Source organism: Typopeltis vanoorti, chromosome 10, assembly GCF_054136105.1.
Source record: "Typopeltis vanoorti isolate ZY-2024b chromosome 10, IOZ_Tvanoo_1.0, whole genome shotgun sequence".
In the NCBI taxonomy this organism is placed as follows: Eukaryota; Metazoa; Arthropoda; class Arachnida; order Uropygi; family Thelyphonidae; genus Typopeltis; species Typopeltis vanoorti.
The window spans coordinates 66,727,489-66,748,099 of NC_143558.1; the positions used below are offsets into that span (position 1 = coordinate 66,727,489).

The 20,611-nt window shown below is 34.1% G+C and overlaps 1 protein-coding gene across 3 annotated transcripts in view; it reads right to left on the reverse strand.

Annotated features, from left to right (window-relative positions):
* LOC150102479 (uncharacterized) overlaps positions 1 to 20,611 on the reverse strand; it is a 547,971-nt gene that overhangs the window by 44,489 nt on the left and 482,871 nt on the right. For all 3 annotated transcript variants that reach the window (XM_090399126.1, XM_090399124.1, XM_090399125.1), the window contains one exon: positions 3,716 to 3,867. In XM_090399126.1, the coding sequence (XP_090255252.1) occupies positions 3,716 to 3,867 (152 nt within the window). The remainder of the gene's footprint in view (positions 1 to 3,715; positions 3,868 to 20,611) is intronic.

Consider the following 20,611-nt stretch of genomic DNA (forward strand, 5'->3'; position numbering starts at 1 on the left):
AATCAAACCATTATTAAATATACAAAGAAGAAAATATATCAAAATGATATACTGCAGTAATTCCACCCTGCCTGAAAGGAATTTAAGAAAAGATGGAATTCAGGATGCACATAAGATTAAATTTTGATTTGAGTTGGCATATTTTTACTAACAAAATGATCATTCGAACTAATATTAATAATTTGGCACTAGCTGGATAGAATTCAATGGAATTTAGTATTTTGGATCACTATTAAAATGTCAAGCTCATTTCAATTGTGGTTTCAGTTGAATTACTTGTAGTGGCATAATCAGGCAAAGCAACATTATGTCTACAGTGCATAGTATCATTATACCTGTTAACTATATCCACCTGGTTAGCCGAGTAGACATGCACTTCGCAACCATATGCCTGGGAAAGGAGTGTCCTGGATTCAATTCTTGTTCACTGACGTGAAGAGCTTAAGGATCTTTCTCAGACATAGCCAAGTTAGCTGGTCTTGGGCATGGACAGCAGGGTTTTTCTTCCTGCAAGCAGGCAAACTGGCCCATGAACACACACAGATTACAGTCAGGAATACTTAAGTCCCAGCCATAGGCCTGATTCGTCAGCTATGCCAGTCCTGAGCCCAGATAAAATTTGGGGGGATTGAGATGGTGCTGTACTTCCCTGTAAAAGGGACCTCACAGCTGTTATATCATCATACACTATAAATAAATAAAACCTGTTAACTGTATTGGGCTATCTGGCTTATCAATAAGAGCTGGTATTCAGAACGACATTCATTCATTCTGTCACTATGCAAGAATGTTGCTCTAGTATTCAGAACAATATTCTTGCATAGTGGTAGCATTCATTATTACAAGTTTAAGACTTAGTTGATGGAATTACAACAGAAGCAACGAAAGCTGCAAGGCTAGTGTTATATCTGTTAACTGTATACATTATCTGGCTAATTTGTCTGTTTTTTTTTTTTTTTTTTGGGTGGGGAAGGGGACAACCATGAAAAGCTGGTATTCAGAACAACATTCTTCCATAGTGACAACATTTATTATTATAATAATTGAACTAAGAGTCATTTGTGGCATCTGTACTGCAGACAATATTTGCTTTACTTATTTTTGACATCAAGGGTAGAGTCCATCCTTGAGCACAGCCAAGAGTATATATGTCATGTTCACCCCAATTATCCTATTTTTGACAGATAGGAAAGCTATTACAGTCAACTTTCACTATAGCAAACTTGCTCACAAACTATTGAAAGAGGCTGACCGGAGCTCTAAATGTACAATGATCTTACATCACTTTTACTTTACCTGAGTTTTCATTTCATAAAAATGAAATGAAAACTTATATAAAGTTCTGTTAAGTATTTAAATTGTCATTCTCAATGCACCAAAACTGCAGAGCAGATGTTGAACTAAAGTCCTTTAGATGTTTCTTTATGGATGAAAAGCTAACATACTACAGAGAGGGGATCCTAATGGCATGTTGATGTGTTTGGTTTACAGTAAACTTACATATATACACAGGGAGATGCTTATGTGAAAGTCCATTCCCTAGCACAAAAATTAGCATTTTCATGTCTTCAACTTCCATGACAATGGTAATTATTTTATTAGGGTCACTTGCAATAGTGAAGGCTACACCCTGTTTTTATAGATACTTCATGCAATCTAAACACTCATTACAGGAGGCCTACACAATATCGATCATACTTCTCAAACTTATTCACTAACAAAGCACTCCTGACTGCTTATTGCAATCTACTCCATGCATTTACCACTCTCCAAACAAAAAATCTAGTCCTCTAGTCCAAACTCACACAATATCACGTCAATTAAGTCATATATACATAAAAATTTCTTTTGAATTAATTTTATAAAATCCCTTTAGAAACTTCTGTTTCCATCTTGTCTCCCTCTTTTCCGTCTATCAACTAAACTTTGTGCTTCCCTGGAAAGGTAGATCTGTGAGATCCCACCTGTCACCAACCTGATTACTTGTATCTGGCTCACCTGTACCACTTCCACATCCCAAAGAAACCCAGGTGGCTAAACCGGAACACAGTAGTCAAGATGTGGCTGTACAAAGACTTATGAAGAGTAAAAATAATAATGCTCTCTATCACTATTTGTCAATGTGTTCAACATCTAAGTGATCTTTTGAGCTGTTTTACCCACTTTTGCAATATGCTCCATAAACTTCAACTCCCTGTCCAACATCACACCCTAGTCATGGCAATGAAAAGATTACACAGATTATAATCTTTTAATCTCAAAGTGAATTATTTTATACTTCGCTGAAATTAAACTAACTACTATCTTTTGTCCACAAACTTCTGAAATTGGCAAACACTGCCAATCTATTTAAATCATTCCATAGGATCTATATCATCATTATTAACTACTGCCACCTCCAGTTGTGTATCATCAGCGAGTAACTGGATATCCTCCTTAAATCATTCCTTTTAAATATATTTGAGGTAAATGGCTACAAAAACAATTATGTATACATCAGTTTATTGGTATAAGGAATTTTCACCTGATTGAAGTGTTTAGTTAATGGAGTCATTTATTTGGAACACAAAAAAGAAAACTTACTGAACTTTGTGCCAGTATGTTTTCACATATATCAATCTCATGCACAACGGGCATGAGATTGATAAACCTGTAGCATATTAATATTATGTGTGGACAGGGGGGTTATGTGTGGGAAGGAATCTAATTATGTTCTTTTTGAAAATCTGAAATTGTAATCCCTGAGAAACACTTAGTGAGAAAGGCTGCTCCAGAGAATAGAGACAGGCTAAAGAGAGAGAAGTACATTCAGTGTATTCACAGTTGGACTGTGAATGGATTTTGAGCAGCTGCTGTTTGTGCTTATTATATGCTTATTTTTAGTAATTTATTGTGGGAAGGAAGGGAAAGGGAAAGGATAGGTGGAGTGAGGGCAGGGAGAAGGGAGAGAGCTCTACCTTGTTATTAAATCACTGATAACAAAGATTGATTTTATCAGAATCTAAGGGCCGAGTAACTAATGCTATTAGGCCAGGGTATCATGTCTGTTAACTGCATGCTCTGGCAGATTGAAAATTCTTTCTACCTCAACATGAGAACGGCTCGCTCATCTTCAAATGAAAAGGCCTTTATAAGAGTTCCCTCACATCCTAGATATGATTCATATTCAAGTCATTCTAATCAAAGAGTAAATATTACATCTATACATGGAGGTATTAGGATTACTACAAAGTGGAAATGATGGATGCCAGTTTTATAGAATACGGCTCGTGAAAGTAAATGTGATCAATATAAACAAAGTATAATACCTGCTACACACCTCCAATGAATTCTAGATGCTGTCTGGAAAAAACTTGGCTAACTAATGACCTTCTCACACTCGCTCCCATTCCTCTTATCACAGATAATCTCTTTCTGAGATAATCTGTGACAAGAGGGACTGTAGCGAGTGTGAGAAAGTCTTCAGTTAGCCCAGTATCTCTTCCAGATAGCTTCTAGAATTTGTGGGAAATTTGTAGTAAGTATTATACTTACTGTTTATCTTGGTCACAAATTTTATAATTCAGCAGGTCAAACTAGATTTCAAAGCCTTAGATTACATTTCAAGTGCCTCTAGGCCTTAAAAGGGAAAATCATTTCTCTGGTCAAAACAAAATTATTTTACAAGTACCCATGGATAATTTATTTTCATTTAAATAAAGAAATGTATACTAACTGTTCATAAACATCCTCCCACTGTTGATATATTTCAGTGATATCAGCCTTGAGATAGCAACTTGACAGTCCTGCAGTTGACATGAATCGGTGAATTTGTACTTTGGCTTCAAGTATTTCTCTCTTCAAATCATGAAGTGTAGGTAGTGACATCTAGTGATAAGAAACTCAATATTAGGATTAGGAAATGTGGTCATATAAAAATGCAATTATCTTAGTAAAAATATAAACTCAGTTACAGCAGGCATTTCAATCTGAAATCTTGTGCAGTGCTAAGAAACAAGACAAAGATGAGAGGATCACACCCTAAACATTCAAATTCATTTCAATATTATATTCAGTATATAGTAAAAACAGCCTCCCATAGACAATACCCTCACTACCCTATTTTGCACACAATCACATATTAATTTTTTCAAAATCCTAACAATTATAGAAGAAATACAAACTGATCTATTATAGTCTGACATCACCATTCTACCAATGTCCTTAAGCATTAGTAATATTTTACTCTCCTTGCATTCCTTGGTTTTTCCAGTAGCTATACTTTATCAAACAGCCAGATCAATGGAGCTGTCAGTTCCTTAGCACATTCTCTTAAAACATGGGTTATTACATGTGAAATCACCAAATTGAAAATGAAATTTAAGGTGCATAGCTTTTATCATATTTTGATAAAAGTGAATTACTTGGTTACCTTATCCTTAGGGTAGGGGGGGGGGACTTTTTTTTTTACATTTCTCATGGAATTATTATTATTATTATTCGTGATGCCTCCAAGGAGTCTGAAGACTCATTGAGGGAGGACACCTACTATACAACTGTCTCCATCACTACACCGAACCTCTACTACCAATCATCTCCATCAACGCCATCTACTGCCCACCACTAGTATTTTTTGTCTGTAAATTGCATGCGTTCTGAAGGGCATTTGTCTGTATGTGGGATGAAAAACCTGAGTTGCCAGGAGGAAAAACCCTGCTACCTCCATATGAGATCGGCTAACTCGCCTTTGATTGAAAAAGTCCATATAAAGATTCCTGCCATCATGACGAGAATTGAACTTAGGCCTATTCCAATTGAAGGGTGCAATGTACTATCGTTCTTCCAATTGTGCTACGAAGGCACGTAATCCTGTTAATTATAGAAGCAATTATTATTTAACAGATCCACAGAATTTTTAAAGTTTTGGAGAGTTTTAAAATTAATTACAGCTCATTCCCAGACTGTTTAATTTCTGATTTATTTTGTCATTCTAATGCTCCAAGTGTTTTTTTTTTCTTTTTGCATTTTCCAGCATTCTAATTTTTTCCAAGATGGCATTCTAATTTTTTCCAACCACCCACTTCTTTGGGTGTTTCAAATGCTTTTCCCCCTCATTTTGTACTCTATCACATAGGCCCTAGGTCCACGAGTCTTATTTTTTGTGTGCTTTATATGCCCAAAATCATCATGATTAAGTTCTTCTATAAAAAAAATTGTCTCAATTTTTTTCATAGAAGAACATAAATAAAATTAAATAAAAAAAAAAAAAACATGTTTAAACCAGCTAACCTTGAAGCTCAAACAAGTTATGTGGGGACCAAATAAAAATTTGGTTCCCCTACATAACTTTTGAAATATTTAAGAAAGATACTCTTGATAGGCGAGTATAAAGCAACATTGGTCCTGTTATATTTTTTCTTCTCTTCAGCCTAAACAATTTTGAAAAGGAAGAAAACTGCAATTTTTTTGATAATTCTTTCAGAGTATTTAGTACATCCACCTATCAAGACAGATTTTTTCCTTTTAGGATCATGAGTGGGAGGTGAGCCATGTGGCAACAACAAATGGGAGAGTAAAAAAATAATTGAATTAAAAAAAGTTGAATTTAATTTGAAGAACTCTAATCTGTAATTTATTTTTATTATTTTTTTTTTTTACAATTCACTCCATTTTATTTTCAAGAGAATAACATTTTGATAACTAAAGTGATAAAATAATATGGTCATTGATGTTTATACGGTCCTTGTTCTGGTTTTAAAATTAGATATATTTATAATTTAATCCAGGAAAGAGTAGGATATTAACAGAAATTACATAAAGCATTAAAATTCTTGTCTCTAAACCTGAAAGTTTGATGACCATGAGTATCTGTGACTCATCACACAAAACGCTGATGCAGGTTGAGATAGAATTCAACATATTATTCATCATCCCATCTCTTTCACTCCTCACCCAGGTTCTGTTCAGCCCCATGTTGGCTGATTCTTGGTGTGAATGTGATAATGGAGTGCTCTGTTGGTCTTTTTTGATATTGTTGTTATTATTATTATCATCAACAGACTTCCATGTAATCATGAGACTCGTTGTGGGAGGTCCCACTTTCACATGCACAGCTTATCGTACCTTAAATGCATTCACTGTTCCTGTACTCACCACACTCTCAGGCAATGCATCTCAATCACCCACCACTCCCAGCACAAAAAATCTACTCCTCAAATCCTTGCTTACACATAACCATATAAAACTTCCAGAGATGGTCTCTCATTCTCACCCACCCCCTCCAGATATTCTATGAAACATCTCACCCATGTCAATCTGGTAATTACCCCTTACCAACTTGTACATCTCGATCATGTCTCCATTCTTCCTTCTATCCACTAGGCTCTGTAATTTGTATTATATCAGTCTGTTCTCATATTCCACATTCCAGAGAACTAGAAACCAACTCGGTCAATCATCTCTACCGCTCTCCAACATCTCCTCATCCTTTCGAAAACCTGGCAACCAAATCTGTGCACAGTAAACCATATGCAGCCTGATCAGTCTTGCACGATAGAATCAAAACATCCTTATTTCTACACATCAATGTTCTCTGCACCATTCGCATAATCTGCTGTTGTCCTCACAATTTTAGTAAAAATGTCCACAAAATTTCAAGTTCCTATCCACCACAACCTCCAAATCCTTCATCTCCTCCACAATATCCCCACCAATCCTATACTCTGCATCCCACCTTTGATTCCCAAATTTTAAAACCTCACACCTTGTAACATTATACTGACATCCCCATGCACTCACCCATTCAGACAGTCTATTTAGGTCCTCTTGCAAGGCTACAACACCTGCTCTACTTCTCATAACTTTCCTCAACTTTGCACATCTACAAACAACTGTATATCACATTTAAGTCCTTTCCAATGTCATTTACATACAAATTAAACAACAATGTCCCAAAAACAGACAGTTGGGGAGGGGGGACACATGCTACTAATGACTTTCCTTTTCTGGGATATCACAAATTACTGATATCAATTACATAGCCAGTCTCCAAATCTAATGCACTATCCAACCCCATCTTCCAGTTTAACTACTAGTTTGTCATGTGGCAATCTATCAAAGCATCAGCAAAATCTAAATATACTATTGTATATGCATTTCCCTTGTCCAATGTATTCATCACTTTGTTCAGTAGATTATTAAAACACGATCTTCCTTTCGCAAACCCATGCTGTCCATTAAAGAGAATTCTACTGCTGTCCATCCAGTTCTAAATCCTTGTCTTCACTAGCTTCTCTAAACACCTTGACTACAATTCCAGACAAGCACATTGGCCTATAATTTGAAGCCTTAGTCTTATCACCCCCTTTATGAACAATTTTGCCATCTTTCCACTCCTTTGGAACCTAAAATAATTTAAGACTCGTGTTAAAAATGTACACTGAAGCTGTTGTTAACTCCCTGGAACATTCTCTCAAGATATGCATGATACCATCAAATCCCATGGCCTTGCTGACATCAAGTTTACTCAATTCCTCATATACCTCTTGTTCACACACACACACACACACACCATCCCACATAATACCATTGATCTCAAATTCTGCATTATGTTACAATCACAATGATGGAATACTTTAATGAACTGTTCATTAAACACCTCTATTCTCCTCTGTGTTTATCATTCTCCCATTATCACTGACCAACATCATCCTCCAATAATCATTCTTCCTTCTACTGGCCACATATTCTAATCTAATCCCATGGCCTTCTCTATTAAGAGGGTTGCAGCTGATGAACAGTCTGCTTCCATGTTCTCTATCTCTTTCCCGTCCAGTCTTTGATGTTGTCTTCCCATTGCAGTCGTGGTCTTCCTCTCCTTCCCTCCACCATCCTGCAATATGATTCTGGAGAGCTCTCCAGAAGAACCCCTCATCAATGTCCTGTGAATGCTATTTTTCTTCTTTTGGATAGCCATATAGTCTCTTTTCATCTTGAATCTTTTAATAAGTTCTTCATTGCTCACTCTTTCAGTCCAGTTGATACAATCCATTTTTCTCAAGCACCACATTTCAAGCGCATTCAATCAGTCACTCATTTCTTTATTGATTGTCCAGGACTCACATCCATATGTCCCCATGCTCCAGTTCATTGTCTTGAGGATTCTTACTTTTAACTGTTTTTCTGTTTCCTAATATGTGGTATATTTGGAAAAATGCTGCTTTTGCTTTTTTAATTCTGTTTTCTTAATTTCATAATCAGTTCTATTGTCATCTGTTATCCAACTCCCATGGTATTCAAAACTTTTTACATTCTCTATTCCTTGTCTGTTCAAAGTGATTTCCACCTCATCCTTTCCTTTCCTTGAAATCTTCATCACTTTTGTCTTTTGAACGTTTATTTTCATTTTATCTCTCTCATTTCCAACTCTGTTCAGTCAATTCAAAATTCTTTGCAAACCTTCCTCTGTTTCACTCATAAGTACAATATTATCTGTATATCTTATATTATTTATCAGATGTCCATTTATCTTTATTCCATCCTTTAGATCTTCCAAGGCCTCCCATCATCATCCATTCACTATAGGCATTAAAAAGGAGTGGGACATCCCACACCCTTTCTTATGGGGGATCCATTCAGTATCCTCTCCTTCAAATCTAATCCTGGATTCTTGAATTTTATATATTCTGAACAATAGTCTGATAATTTTTTCATCTATTCCTATTTTATGCAAAATATCAAATGAAATAAGTGATTAACATTATTGAAAGGTTTTTTGTAATCCACAAAGCATAGATATAAATCTTTATTGCACTCAATCATTCTTTCCCCCAATATCCATAGTAATAGCTTCCCCTGTTCCCCTGAAACCAAACTGTGCTTCATTTAACTCTCTCTCTCTCTCTCTCTCTCTATCATCTGTTCCATTCTTCATTTATTATGTTGATTAGGACTTTTGCAATGTGGCTAATCAAACTGATAGTTCTGTGCTTATTGCAATCCATCATTCCTGTAGTCTTGGGAATAGGAATAAAAATAGATCTTACAAAGTCTTTAGGTACCTGGAGACCAAAGTCTCCAGACTTCTATTAAAGATTATGGATAGAAGTTTTATTCCTTCCTTTCCTAATGACTTCAGCAGCTCTCCTTGAATATCATCCACTCCTGGAATTTTCCTATCCTTTATTCTTTTAATGGTTGCTTCGGTTTCCCCCATTCCTTAATTGCTGGGGTATCATCATTTTTTATCAGATACATATTGGAAAAAAAAAATAAAAAATAAGAATGTTTAAAATATGAAACATTTTGTGTTATCAGTGACTGTCTGAAAAACAAAAAAGTAGCAACACTGCCAGCATAAAATTCTTTCTCATATCCAGTGAAGACAACATAAAGGAAAGCTGCATAAAGAGAAGATTTAGAAAATCAGAGAAAAGTAAACAACATAAGAAGTAAGAGCTATGTCTAACTTACTACAGAACATCTATTAAAATTAACAAGATCATTACATTCCTTGGAGAAATAAATTGCATTTAAGTCTTGAGTACCAATTATTTTTATTACCTAGCAAAGCAAAATTGGTTAAAATAGATTAAAATTTTAGAAACACTTCGAACTACAGTGTGAACTTCAGTGATCTGATATTACATTGCCTGCCTAGCTAAATTACTAGTATACTTCGCAAACAAATCTCTTTCCCTCTCCTTGTAAATTTTTTTTTTAATTATACCATCATAAATTCACTTATTCATGTCTAGACTTTACAGGATCACATGCTATTCACTCTACATGGCATTTTTTTAAAATCTTTTATTCTACTTTTATATTAATGCTGATAAAAAATTATCAGGGAGCATTTAAAAGCTCTCAACATGTAATTTGCTTACTTCACACTACTCAGGAGTTTCTAAAAATTTATGCCATAAGTAGATATACTCAATATGCAAAATTAGAATGCTGAAAGAATGTATCAAAAATGCATTCTTTGAGCATATTTCTTCATTTTCAAAAGGCAGTTTAGGCTGAAAGGAAGAAAAAGTAATGGAACCAATCTTGCTTTATAGCCATTTATCAAGAGTATCCTTTCTAAAAGTTTCAAATTGTTATTTGGTCCTCTCACATAACTTTTCTGAGCTCCAAGGTTATAATTTGTTTTGCAAACTTTGAAGGAATTTTTTTAATAGATTTTGAGCATACATAAAGCTCACAAAAAAAAAAAAAAAAAAAAAAGACTTGCGGATTCAACTTAGAGTCTAAAGAGCATACAAAATGACTAAAGCAGGTGGCTACCTTCTTGGAAAAAATTAGAATGTCTAAGAATGCAAACAACAAATAAAAAAAAAAAAAAGACACCTTGAGCATTAAAACAGTACAAAACAAAATCAGAAATTGGACAGTCTGGAATAAGCTGTGATTCCTTTTAAAATTTTACAAAATTGTGAAAATTATCTGGATCTACCAATTAAAAATGGCTGCCAGAAAAAAAAAAAAAAGAAAGAAAAAAAAAATCTTCCATCTAAAGGACGGGGTAACCAAATAACTTGCCTTTATCAAAATTAAAAATTATGCAACTTCAATAATCAGCTGATAATTTCTTTTTTATACACTTCTAAACTTTTTACCGTCTCCATTCCTCTAGGAATAAATCCTGCTTTTCCAGAATGAAATACCCCAATAAAGTGATCATTAAACAATCCTTTCTTTTAGGGTTACACGGTGATCAGCATTCATTTTAAAAATTTTATGGAATTTACAACCGTGTTAAAAAACTTTTTTTATTATCCCGATGTTTCGATCTTCACATCAAGATCATCATCTGGAGCGTATACATAAGTATACAGAACAAGCTGAGTTACATCATTAACTGTAAGCTAGAGAAACAATGATTTGATCACATGTTATTCTACTGGCGTGACCTCTGGTGAAAAAAATAAAAAATAAAACATAAAATAAAATAAAATAAATTTTTACATCAAGCTAAATTCTATTTTTGCAATGACAGGAATAAACATTCTTTTAGATGGTCTTCTTTATGTTTAATGCTAGCTTGTTGTAACTCAGCTTGTTCTGTATACTTATGTACGCTCGAGATGATGATCTTGATGTGAAGATCGAAACGTCGGGATAATAAAAAAAGTTTTTTTTTAACACAGTTGTAAATTCCATAAAATTTTTAAAATGATCATTAAACAACTTCATTATGTCATTCACACTTATCACTTGACCTCATTTCAACATAATAAGGTCAACTGGTCCACGTTTATTTCTCCTCTTACTGTCACATAATAAAAGAATTCCTTAGGATTTTCGTTGGATCTTAGTTCTAATTTCTTCTCATATTCCAATTTTGTCTTCCTTACTAATCACTTCCCTGGGTTGAGTCATATTCCTCATGAAACTGCTCTCATCCCTTCTCTCTTTATACTTTTTTTTCATCCACTCTTTTTTCATTTGCACTTACTGTTAGATTTCATTAGTCATTCAAATTCAACACCAAATTGTGTTATCTTTTTCATATGAGGTATGCAATTTGTCACTGCTGATATCCCCCTCCCTCATGGAAATGACTCAAGCTGATTTCTAACACTATTATTACAATAATCTGCCTTATAATTCCAGATAAATTCCTTTCTCTTTGATACTTTCACAGGTGTTTCAAGTTAAGATTGTACACTCATTTCACCAACCACAGGCAAGGATAAACCTGAGTTACAATTAGGTCCTCTGATGCTAAAACCAAATCCCAAACTCCTGCTTCTTGTGTCCCATGTGCCATAAGTTGCAATGACATTGTCCCACAAGAATTCCAGAAATTTCATTCCCTTACAACTGTATGCTGTTTCCTCTGCCCAAGTTACACTGCTAGTTAAAATCTCTCATAATTATCATTCACTTTTGCACTTGTCAATCTACTCTGCCTAAACTTTTCCTGCTCATTACCTCACATTATTTAAAAAAATAGTGTCACAAAAGTTCAGTTCAACAATAACCTTCAAAAATCAATAATGTTGAAAAGAAGTGCATTTTTTCTCTCAGTTGATGTTTACATTTACAATGAATGCAAGTTAAATAATGTCTGTAAATTATTCAATAATAAGTAATAAAATGAAATTAAAATGCACTGAAATATTAACTACAGCAGTTACTTATTTTCTAATGCAGATGGCAAAGAGGCTGGGGGGGGGGGGGGCAGTAGTTCTCCAAATGTGGTTTCAGTGAAGAACAATTCATAACGACAGAATTAATTAATCAAGCATAATTAAGAATTTACTTTATGCCTAAAGAAAAATGATGTACCAACAATATGGAAGAAGGCTACCCTAATTCTGATACATAAAAATGGTGAGATAGAAGGACTTGACAAACTACTGACCTATCAGTCTACTATCAGTGGTCTACAAAGTGTTTACAAAAGTCTTAGCTAATAGACTTTGTGCAACTCTGGACTTAGTGCAACCAAAAGAACAGGCAGGCTTTCGAAGGGGCTTTAGTACAATGGACCCATATTCAAGTTGTGCAGCAGATTATTGAATGGTGTAATGAATATCAATTACCACTATGTCTTGGTTTTCTTGACTATGAGAAAGCCTTTGATTCACTTAAAACTTGTGCAATACTTAAAGCATTACGAAACCAACAAGTGGAGGAGCCCTACATCAGAACCATCAAATTAGCATACACCAATGCCACAGCAGCAATTCATTTCAATGGAAACATCTCTACTGTGGGAATATAGACAGGGAGACACAATATCTCCAAAATTATTCACAGCGTGCCTAGAAGAAATATTCAAACTTCTTGATTGGGAAGGGAAAGGTTTGAAGATAAATGGAAGATATTTAAGCCATTTATGCTTTGTAGATGACATGGTTATCTTTACTTCAACTGCACATGAATTACAGACTCGTATCCATGAGCTCCAAATTGCTAGCAGAACAGCAGGTCTAAAGATAAACCTAAAGAAGACCCAAGTTATGTTCAATAACTATGTCCAACCAGAGATAATAAAAATCAATAATGAGGAAATTAAGCAAGTAGGTCATTACATATACTTAGGACAATTCATTTCCTAAGTATATGTATATGTTAGGACAACAGATATTAGGATACTTAGGTGGAAAGCATTTGGAAAATTACATTCAATATTCAAAATTCAATATTCAATATCCAACTACCATTATGCCTAAAGAGAAAGGGTTTTAACCAGTGCATTCTTCCTATACTGACATATGGCTGTGAAACATGGACACTGAATGCAAAGGAAATTCAAAAATTAAGAACAACACAATTTAGTATGGAAAGAAGTATGCTTGGTATCACGAGATTGGATCACAAAAGGAATACATGGATAAGAAATCAAACCAAAGTCTCTGACATCATAGGAAGAGTGAAACATCTGAAGTGGCAATGGGCTGGGCATATTGCCCGAAGACAAGATCAGCGATGGGCAAAAGAAGTATCGGACTGGATTCCACGAGAGGAAAACGACCACTACGACACTGACTGAAATCACGGTGGATTGATGATATCATCAGATTTGCAGGAGTGACATGGAAAAGGAGAACCGTGGACAGAGAGTATTGGAGTAATCTTGGAAAGGCCTTCATCCAGCAGTAGATCAATAATGGCTGATGATGATGATGATGAATTAAGAATAAGCAAGATAAAAATGGAAAAAATAAAGCCAATGCACCTAAGCAGTTGTTTTGCACTAAGGAGAGTCATGTACATGTCGTCATACTTGCTTTGCATTAGACACATGGATTAGGTTAGATTAATAAGCAGTGACAATATCTGTTAATCTGCTTTCATTAGTGTTATCTATATTATTGTTATTTTTACTTACTCTATTTGGGACCTAATACAATAATAAATAGCTTGCTGAAGATGGGGAGTGTTAAGACACAATACAAGGAGTGAATAATTGAATGGATTCAACAAATACAATTAGAATTAGGGGATTCATAATATTTGGCATTATTGTGAAGGATGATGCTTACAGTGAAGTTTAGGAACTACTGATCTGGAATTTGAAAACAATGTTTAAAATACAGTTTCATGCTACTGAAAAGAAGAATGAAATTTTGAGCAGAGCTAAACAAACAAAGCCAATCATCCATCAAAGGAGCAGCCATTCAGTTTCAATATTCTATACTGGTATTATGGTTCATGATCATCTGTGTGTTTGCTATTACACCAAAATTTTTGTTAATGGAAATGTCTTAATCTATAAAAATAAAACTGCTTTGCAAGGTAGAACAAACACTGTTTTTCTTTTTAAGTTTATGAATTGAAAATGAGGTTTCCGATGCAAACTGCTGCTGTATTTAAAGAATATAATGGTATTGGTGCTGAATACAATCCCCTTAAAAATATGAATTTCTGAAGACATCCATGAGTCTTACATTAAAAAAAAATTGTTTTGTGATATTTAAGGAGCAAGAGCTCACAGATATATATTCAAAAATATGAATTTATAAATATACAGTATCACATGACATCTCCAAGGACTCATTGTGGGAGGGCACACTACTCCACTCTATGCTACCTTAATCCTCCAAATACACAATAACACTACCACTATCAGCACAGAAAGCCATCTACTGCTCCACCACTAACAGTATTTTTGTCTGTAAATTGCATGTTATCATGGCTGATTTGTATGTGGGATAAAAAAAATCTTACAACCTCTAGATGAGATTGGCTAATTCGCCTTCAATTAATAAAGTCCATATAAAGATTCTGCTCATCATGATAAAAATTTAACCCAGTTCTTTTCCAACTGAAGGGTACACTGTTCCATTGTTCTTCCGATTATGCTATAGAGGCACTCGAATTTGTTCTCAAGTCTAATGGTAACTTATAATATGTCCTGCCGAGAATGATAAATGTGGATCCCCAAGCTAATATTGTACATAATTAAAATAAATGATGCAGACAAAATGTATACAACTGCACTATTAGGTGTTACAAAGTCTTAAGGATTATTTCAGCCCTCCACCAGGCAACTTATGCCCATCAAAAGTGGCAATAGCATTAACTCAATTGCTTAAGTTTTCTAGGCCAGACCAATCAAATATCAACAGCTTGGCCACATGCTCATACTAACTATTTCCACTGTGGCAACCAAAACACATAATTCAGCTATTCTCAGCCTTGAACAGAATAGCATGCACTTCCACACATTCATAATGTCTTTTGTTTTCATGTTCCTATTCATCGTATATACAGCAACACTATTAAACATATTCAACAGTGCCAATTACTTATGATCAAATGTCCTGATCACTAAACTTGTATTTCTTGAATTTGTTATGCCTATTCTTGAATTCATTCACATTATCTGCACTCACAGCCTCCAAAGACTCCATTCCAATTAGTCACTGCTCCATGAAAAAATAATTTGACATATACCCTTTCTTGACTGCATTCATTCTAAACTTCCACGGGGACTTTCTCATCTTCCCACCTTGCATAAAAATGAAAATTCCATCTAGCAGTATCCTGCATAACGCTTTCAGAAAATAAGACTCAATCATAAACCCCTCTTTCTCCTGTTTGTTAATGTCTGTAGTCTTAATTCTTACTCTGTCCTCAATGTATGTTTCATAGTCCAGATATCATAATTAACACTCTCCTTTGCACTCATATGAAGTCATATCAAAGCTTTGTAAAAAGACTTCCTTATATGTCAATGTAATCTACTACATATTATAAAATGACATTATTTTAACAGTTAATATAAAATAAATGGCATTCAAAATTTATATGAACGGTAATTATGACAGTAAACAATCATATCCACAACATGACCACACACACACACACACTTCTTAACTTGCCTTTCACCCATAACATTTTGACTGATTCATTCTTAGCAATTCAACACTATCCGTATTCACAACACTTTGAGGATGACCATTCCATAATTTCCCATCAGAAAAGTAAAAATTAGTTCCTGATATTACTTCTTTCTTCTATACCCTAATACAGTGTTTCCCCAAAGCATGAGACACAGCTTTTTTTAATTTATTACTTTTTGTCTCTGTATTATTGTAGATAAGTGGACTTTATGTGGACTTTTTCAATCGAAGGTGAGTTAGCCGATCTCATATGGAAGTAGCAAGGTTTTTTCTCCCGGAAACTCTGGTTTTTCATCCCGCATACAGACATATTGGCCCTTCAGAACACATGCAATTTACAGACAAAAAAATACTAGTTGTGGTGGTGGTGGGTGGCGTCGATTGGTAGTAGAAGTTCGATGTAGTGGTGGAGACAGTTGTATAGTAGATGTCCTCCTGTGATGAGTCTTCAGACTCCTTGGAGGTGTCATGAATAACAATAATAAAGTGCAGCTCCATTCTACAATTAATTTTTCAATAAATTGTGTCCTCAATTTATTGAAATCAATTTACTTAAAAAATCTAAAGGAAGTTTTAAATAAAATATGACTCTTGCATGTAATGACTGACTACCATTAGAGCCACATATGGTTGAAGGGTATGATTGTGTTCCAACTGCACGGTTCGAAATGTTTGTATTAAAAGTTTAAATTCAGATACTTTGAACCATGAGTTGAAACTTAAATCTCTCTGCTAAATCAACTGTGTGTTTATTGGAGTCATGAAACTAAAATGTAGTTAATAATTTTAAAAAATTGTTTCACATGTCATTTATTATAATGACAATGATAAAAAATAAAATTTATAATTATTCGAGCGTGAATGAAATATTATTACAATTTCTTCCAAATTGTCTCTGCCTAAGAAGGGGTATGTCTGTATTGCTAGGGATATGCAATAAATTTTACAAGGGATATGCATGCAATGAAAGTTTGGGAAACACTGTCCTAGCAGGTCTTGATCAGCCAGTTGCAGTAGAGATCGAGTTCTACATTATACATGATATAATTAATTTTGAACTTTATGATAATCCCTCAAATTTACTTACTGAACACTTTATACTTTCAGTTTTAATGTCTATTAGAAATCTGGATTTCTAAAAAAAATTTTAAAAGAAGTTTCACTTCTGCAAGTGAAACTTCTTTTAAAAATGAATACCAGTGATAATCTATGCTTTAGTAGCTGTCTTTAAAACATACAAAGGGGGTGCAGGGATATCAACAACTGAGGTTGTTCAATCAAAAATTTTTTTAAACACCTCAATTCCTTAATGGTAATTATTACAACTTTTCAGCACACCCCCATAAATCCTGAAGTTAAATTTCTTAATTTAGGATCACAAAATGGCCACAACTGTCTGCTGTCACTTGCTGCAATGCCTCTAAAATCCGTCAGATAAAGAGCCTTAACTACTGGTGACAGCAAAGGATAGAGATGGACTGCCCACTAATTTCCAAAAGTAAGGACTAAAACACTCCACCAATTTCGGAAAATTAAAAGGCATTAGACAATTATTATGCAATTGCTCATCCATGATAATATTGAAATCCTTATATTCAGTAACTTCTTCCAAATAATTTCCATTCAATTTGCAACCGTCTGATCCTAATTTAATACAAATCAAATATACACACATTTCTCCAAATTGAATTTTAAACTCAACTTTCCTGCCCACGTTTTTCTGATATCTTAACCTTATCTTTTAAGGCAAGGTTAAGATATCAAATCTTTATCAGAATAATACTCTGTATACAAGTTTACATCATCTGCAAAGAGAGAAAGTTAACAATTAATACCTAAGCGTGTATTACTAAATTATAATAGAAAGAAATGATATTCTTGTTTTGATCTTTTATCCAAGAGTAAGCAAACAAAAGATTGCACATCAAGTGCCATAACTAGGGGCTACTTGTGCAGAGGCATAGCTAGGGAAGGGAAGAGGAGGTGGTCCACCCCGGGCGGCACTTTGAATCTTTTTGAACTTTTGCAGTTAATTCTAAAATACAGTCTCAAGAACTCAGTTCCAAATATTGTAATACTACTGCAAATTTTCCTCGCAATTGCTGTAAGTGTTGCTAGTTGTGAGAGGAGTTTTTTTAATAAAATTGATTAAGAATTATACATTACATGAAATAGAATTCGCCAATGTCATCGATGATTTTGCTAACAGAAAAGCAAGAAAAAAATAACATTTTAGAATGTTGAAATTAAAGTTTTACTTCAAAAATAAACATAGTGTTTTAATTTATTTCCCTATATGTTGTTTTGACTTTTTGTAGTATTTTTGGTGTGTATTGAGAGGGGCAGCAAAAGCTCTAGCTACACCACTGTACTTGTGTGCAGATGACTTCACAAAAAATTGTGCTGGTGAAGATTGAAATCGGTCTAGTGACCTTCCCTATAGCAATGGCAATATACACATCTGAGAGAAAGTGTGCTGTGCATTATGGGGTACTAGGGCAATTTAATGTGAAGTCATCTGCCGCTAGCAATATACAAACAGTCCAGTCATGAAGATACTTCTCACCCATATTTCTTTGCTTAGTCTTGGATAAAGGATCAAAACAAGAATATAATTTGGTTCTATTATAATTTACATTGTAACCAAGCAAAAAACTCCACGGAGATCACTGATAAATATGTTGAATAACAAAGTTTCCAAATGGTAACCCTGCTAATCTCTGTTCATAACTAGCTGACAATCGATGACATCCATTTAACTAAATAATCATTGATATTCAACTGATGCAGCTTAAATAGCAGGTTGATAATAACATTATCAAAGGCTTTGCCAAAATCTAAATAAATTACACCATAGCTATTGCAGTGACTTCATAAAACATTAATTTATTAAGATCAATGAGTCATCTCTGTAAAAGTACTGGAAACAGTTTTTGATTACAGTGATTTATTGATACCTCCTATAAAGATTGATTGAATGACCTATAATTCTCCATTTTATGCAGTATGTCCCTATCCCCTTGTGAATTGTTATTATTATTACTGCAAGAATAATTATTATTATCCTTGCAAATTTCCAGTCAGTGGATATGATTCCTATTCTCATTGATTTGCTAAAAAATATTAAGTGGTTTAATGAAATATGACATATACCCACTACCAAGTGTGATATGTCATCCATATCCCCAGCTCTATCAATTGCCAAACATTTTAAAATATCAGCAAAGTTTCTTTTTCTGATACAGATCTATAAGTATACCTTTTCTACTTTATCATCCCTTCTTCAATCCTGCTTGTTTCTCTGAATACATTGGAGAAGTAATTAACTCCACTTCTGCTCCAGCAACCCTCATTACACTAACTTCCATTCTATTTGTGACTTACTCTTATTAATATATATCCAGTGGTGAGCTATAAGGGGCTCACCCGAGCCCTTTGTCGAATTTTTCTCAAATTTGTGAGCCCCTTGTTCTTCTTGTTTATTTTTATTTTTTCAAAAAAACAAAAACATAATTTTTTGAAATATAATAAGCAAAAAACTCATATGGTAACCTAACAAAGTGATTTTATTAAATAAAATATTATAGTTACTGTTACCACCATTTTGCAAATAAGAATTCCCTTTTGGTAATCGCATATAAATAAATAGGACTATAAAATAACGTCCCTTGATTGGTACTGTTGATTATCACTTGAAGTATAAAAACAAAAGAGAAACATAATGTATATCAATATTGTTTTGTGTTTAGATAATATTTATTTATTATTTATTGATTGTTTGTCATAAAAACTTCTATCGCAAACAAAACAAATTTATTTTCTTTATAAAAAATGCAGACTATTTTATGTGTGATTATAAAAGATTTTATTCTTATTATATTTTGATAGTTCAATAATGTTTTTCTTATGTAAGATAAATTAACACAGATGATTGCGTGCAAATATTTCATGTTTAGATCATGAAATATTTGTTTAAAAATGATAGCCTTTACAGGTTGATTGTCCCCTCATACTTTTTGATTGGCATTTGTACACAAGCTGTATTAATAAAAGTTTTTGTGTGAAATATGGCTTTTTTTTTTTGCTCGATGATGCTAGCCCTTTGTTAAAATTTTCATAGCTCACCACTGAATCTATCTATAAAAACTTTTAGAATTGATCTTGATGTTCATGAGTTCAAAAAATTGGAAAGAAGTAACTGGAAGGGAATTCAATGACACATCTAATAAAACTGGAGAGATGTGTTTTGAAAGTAACTCTTTCATATACCAGAATACCAGATGATGAGCAAAAGATTGCCTCTCTCGATCATCTACCAATCCTGCCTTCGTATAGTTGATTTGTTGTCACAAAAGATGGCACCAGCAACTGTGTACTGTCGGTATACGCATAACATCTTAAGCTGGAAGAAGGCACATCCAGAGGCCTTTAAGGTAGCCACCTCCCCACTACCACAGAACTACTCATCGGCAGGTTAGTAACGTGACATGGCGAATTTTACTTTACTTTTAAGCTACAAAAGAACACTGACTTCAGAAAAGGACCATTCCATGGTCCTTTTCTGAAGAAATGAAAAACGTGTTGCTATGTTTTAAACATAGCAAAAAAAAAAAAAGAGGGAGGTAATAAACTGCGACTCCAAATTCACCTAATGAATACAGAATCCCATGCTTACATTTTATGATGCACAATGGAAAATTAGTCCTGTAGTCCCCCCCCCCCCCCATTTTCTGTCATATTGAATATTCTTCAGCTTCAGCATTAATAGTTTA